Here is a 4,383-nt window from a genome sequence, read left to right as displayed (position 1 = left end):
AAAACAAGACTTATTTCACTCTGCCACATAGCTAAAACAAGACTTATTTCACTCTGCCACATAGCTAAAACAAGACTTATTTCACTCTGCCACATAGCTAAAACAAGACTTATTTCATTCTGCCACATAGCTAAAACAAGACTTATATTACTTTGCCACATAGCTAAAACAAGACTTATTTCATTCTGCCACATAGCTAAAACAAGACTTATATTACTTTGCCACATAGCTAAAACAAGACTTATTTTACTTTGCCACATAGCTAAAACAATACTTATTTTACTTTGCCACATAGCCAAAATAATACTTATTTTACTTCGAGTTAAGAGAAATTGCCCCATTGTGGAATCAAATATAAAAAAAACTGTTCGTTTGTTTTGATTTTCACGCAAAGCTACACAAGGGCTATCTACACTAGCCGTCCCTAATTTAGCAGTGTAAGACTAGAGGGAAGGCATCACCACTCACCGCCAACTCTTGGGCTATTCTTTTACCAACGAATAGTGGGATTGACCGTCACATTATAATGCCCTTACAGCTGAAGGGCGATCATGTTTGGTGAGACGGAGATTCGAACCCGCGACCCTCAAATTGCGAGTCGATCGCCCTAACCACCTGGCCATGCCGGGCCTATGTAAATGAAGAAGAAAAGTGAAGAGAGAAAAATACTACCTTCCGCCACACTTTTTATTAGTACAGGGGTTAACTCGCTTTTATAGTCTATAATGACAAGTTTATTTTAGTAAAATAATGAGTGAACATACAATAAAATATACTTTTGATCATTTGTAAACCCATTTAGTGTTCATTAATGCCTATTATTTATTATAGAATTATTTCTAATATATTGATAAATTACATTTCTGTGTTTTTCATATGACTTTTTTTGAGAAAATGCTTGACACCCAGAAATTATTAAATTTATCCTCAGATATCTATTTAAAAACTTCCAAAAACATCTGTATATATTTTTTGCCTCTGGTGATGAGATTCTGCAACAAACAGTAGGGTTCATGAGCACAGCACAAAGGCGTGTCTTATTAAGCCAATGACGTGCGCCTGTCTTTCTGTACGCTAGTACGTCACAGCAGAGGAAGGAGGGAAAATGGCGGCCTCCAGTGTCCTCCATTATATATATATACGAAAATATTACCGAGAACTTTGTTAAGCACCCATTTAAGCCTACCTAGATGCCTTTGTCGTAATCCCGGAGTTCCCCTTTAAATAATGTAAATATAATGCACTTCAACACGTCTTATTACAGTAACTGTTTTGCGACTGTCGTTATATCAGATTTGATAGATTTTGTGTATTGAATGTCTTTTTATTAAAACTCGTTTTAAATTGGAACTTCTTGAGTACGTTTCTTTGTTTGTAGTCTCACGAACCCCACTGCTAACCTCTCTTTCTTTGTCATCATACTAGTGAAAAGTGTGCAGGACTAAAAGTCCGAGGATTTGTGGTTCGTGTTCCGTTGCCGTAAAATCGCGCTCCGAACTTTGTGGACGTAGGTGCGTTTTAAGAATGATGATTAAATCCCATTAAAGTAGCCCAAGAGTTGGCGATGGGTGATGTAGGCTAGCTGCCTTCCTTCTGGTCTATCACTTCAAAATTAGGGACGGCTAGCTCAGATAGACTTCGTGTCGCTTTTCGCGAAATTCAACACATTTGACCTTTGCCACGTAGCGTAAGGAACCATTGTTTACGTGCTAAACGCCATAAAAGTAGTTTCTACACATTGCCTTTTTTTTATCACCTAGTATATATTCTCAGATCAAAGTAAGAGACGGCTATAACGGTTGTAGATTCGCGCAAATATCCGAAACAAACTTGCAACATACTTGGCAACATTTTTCCCTCTTCACTCAAACCATTTACTGTATCATTACTTAAGGTAGCGTATGAATACAAAGAAGTTCGAAGGCAAATAATTAGTCATTTTAACTCTCGTGGATTTAATGTCGGGTTCGAATGTTATTAGTTTCAATTATTAATGATATATAAGAAGCGCATCTCGAGTATTTCCTATTAGCAAACATTTTTTTTTTTTTTAAGATGATTATTTTGTCTCGGTTCTTGAGTTCTGTTGGCATTTCCATGCTTTCTCCATTAATTCCATAGCTTATGTGACTCCATTTGTAGCAATCCGCCTCCACTTAAAATGATGAAGACATCACCAAAATGCAGAGAGGGCAAAGAACTTGTTCAATGTCCGACACCCGGATGTGACGGCATGGGTCATGTGTCTGGAAACTACGTCACACATCGAAGGTATGTTACAACGTTGAAAAAAAAAGAATGATTAGTATTTTGTAATTAGTTCGTCAGTTACCTTTTATTAAGAAAATTAATAGCTTATTAGGATTAACAATTCAAACTCATTTGGTGCTTTTATATCATAATTAGAGTACCATAGACCAGCGATTCCCAGATTGAGGGCGCTCCCTCCAGGGGCGCGAGTAATTAGGGTAGAGTCAATATTGCAATAATACAAAATTAAGCGCTTTGATATATATTTTTTTTAGTGAAAATAATGAGTATTTACTAAAACACACACACACACGCCATTTTAATGTGTGTCCGTGTATTATGTCTCTCGTCGCTTAACCCATTCTTTCACTCACTTGAAAAAAGAAAGAGGGGAGCGCGCGGTTTCATTATCACTCAAGTGTTTTTCCTATTATATATAGTGTTAGCTGGTTCCATTATCACTCAAGTGTTTTCCTAGTATAGTGTTAGCTGGTTCCATTATCACTCAAGTGTTTTCCTAGTATAGTGTTAGCTGGTTCCATTATCACTCAAGTGTTTTTCCTAGTATAGTGTTAGCTGGTTTCATTATCACTCAGGTGTTTTTCCTATTATATATAGTGTTAGCTGGTTCCATTATCACTCAAGTGTTTTCCTAGTATGGTGTTAGCTGGTTTCATTATCACTCAAGTGTTTTCCTATTATATATAGTGTTAGCTGGTTTCATTATCACTCAAGTGTTTTCCTATTACAGTGTTAGCTGGTTTCATTGTCACTCAAGTATTTTCCTATTACAGTGTTAGCTGGTTTCATTGTCACTCAAGTGTTTTTCCTAGTATGGTGTTAGCTGGTTCCATTATCACTCAAGTGTTTTTCCTATTATATATAGTGTTAGCTGGTTCCATTATCACTCAAGTGTTTTCCTAGTATGGTGTTAGCTGGTTTCATTATCACTCAAGTGTTTTTCCTATTATGGTGTTAGCTGGTTCCATTATCACTCAAGTGTTTTTCCTATTACAGTGTTAGCTGGTTCCATTATCACTCAAGTGTTTTTCCTAGTATAGTGTTAGCTGGTTTCATTGATAAGCAGTGTTTTCCTAGTATAGTCTTAGCTGGTTTCATTAGTACACTTTTCTTTTCTTTATCAGTTTGTCTGGTTGCCCTTACGCTGATCGTGCAAATCTTCAGCTTCAACACCAAGACCTGAAGTAAGTAAAAGTTATTTTATATTATACCAAAGTCGCGTTGCGCCCACGCTCTCTTTAACACAGAAGAATCAGTTTCTTACTTGTGCAAATTTCAGTTGTTATTTTCAGTATATTCTTGAACTTTTTAAGCAAATTTCTTCAGGTTGTGAGGCTACTCGTTTCGTTTGAGCTTATTTTTGGTTTCGTTATTTCACGTTGTGTCCAATAAATTCGAACAAAAAGAAAAGCAAATGTTATCAATATGCAAAAAAAAAAATGTTTAAGATAAACAGAGCGATTAGTTAAGTGTATAATTTTGTTATTGAAACCCACGAAATTTTTTCCTTCGCATGCAAAACTGTTTGTGCTTTTAGAGCAACTAACTTCATTCACAAAAGAAAAATAATAACCCTTCCTTTCACTCGCAATATTCCATATTAAACTAATCCCTTATATTAAAACCATCACGTTTTAACAACGTCTATATACTCTGAAGTTTTATATACGAGGGTTGTCCGATAAGTTCGTGGCTCTATCTAAATAAAAAACTGAAATGTATTCTTTACCTATAAATATTAAGTTTGGACCTTTTTTATGGGTAAACAACACGTAACGTATAACTTAACGAGCTTATTTTGTGTGCTGTGGATTATCGAAGTAAAGAAGTGAGCAGTGTTAAACATCATGGAGAAGATCGAACTTCTTTCCGTGATCAAATATTTTATTAAAAAGAAAATTTCACTGCACGAATTCCACCAGGACAACATTAAGGAAGCAACATTAAGAAATGGTGCTCTGGCAAATTAACAGTAAAAAGGTGGTGTGCTGAGCTTAGGCGCGGTAGACAATCATGTAAAGATGATCCGAGGTCAAGAAGCCCTCGGTATCGACCACACCAGAAACTGTAGATAAAGTTCATGATTTGGTCATATATGATAGAAGAATTATT

At 35.9% G+C, this 4,383-nt stretch overlaps 1 protein-coding gene across 1 annotated transcript in view; it reads left to right on the top strand.

Moving 5' to 3' along the window:
• Positions 1–2,144: 2,144 nt before the first annotated feature.
• Positions 2,145–4,383, top strand: part of LOC111083894 (myelin transcription factor 1-like) — a gene marked incomplete at its 3' end in the record, with an annotated part of 7,919 nt that continues 5,680 nt past the window's right edge. The window contains exons 1-2 of the mRNA XM_022380614.1: positions 2,145–2,271; positions 3,396–3,455. Of these exons, the coding sequence (XP_022236322.1) occupies positions 2,162–2,271; positions 3,396–3,455 (170 nt within the window). The remainder of the gene's footprint in view (positions 2,272–3,395; positions 3,456–4,383) is intronic.

This window comes from Limulus polyphemus, unplaced genomic scaffold, assembly GCF_000517525.1.
Source record: "Limulus polyphemus unplaced genomic scaffold, Limulus_polyphemus-2.1.2 Scaffold11942, whole genome shotgun sequence".
In the NCBI taxonomy this organism is placed as follows: domain Eukaryota; kingdom Metazoa; phylum Arthropoda; class Merostomata; order Xiphosura; family Limulidae; genus Limulus; species Limulus polyphemus.
Note: the sequence above shows the minus strand (reverse complement) of the source record. Positions and strands in the feature narration are given on the sequence as shown.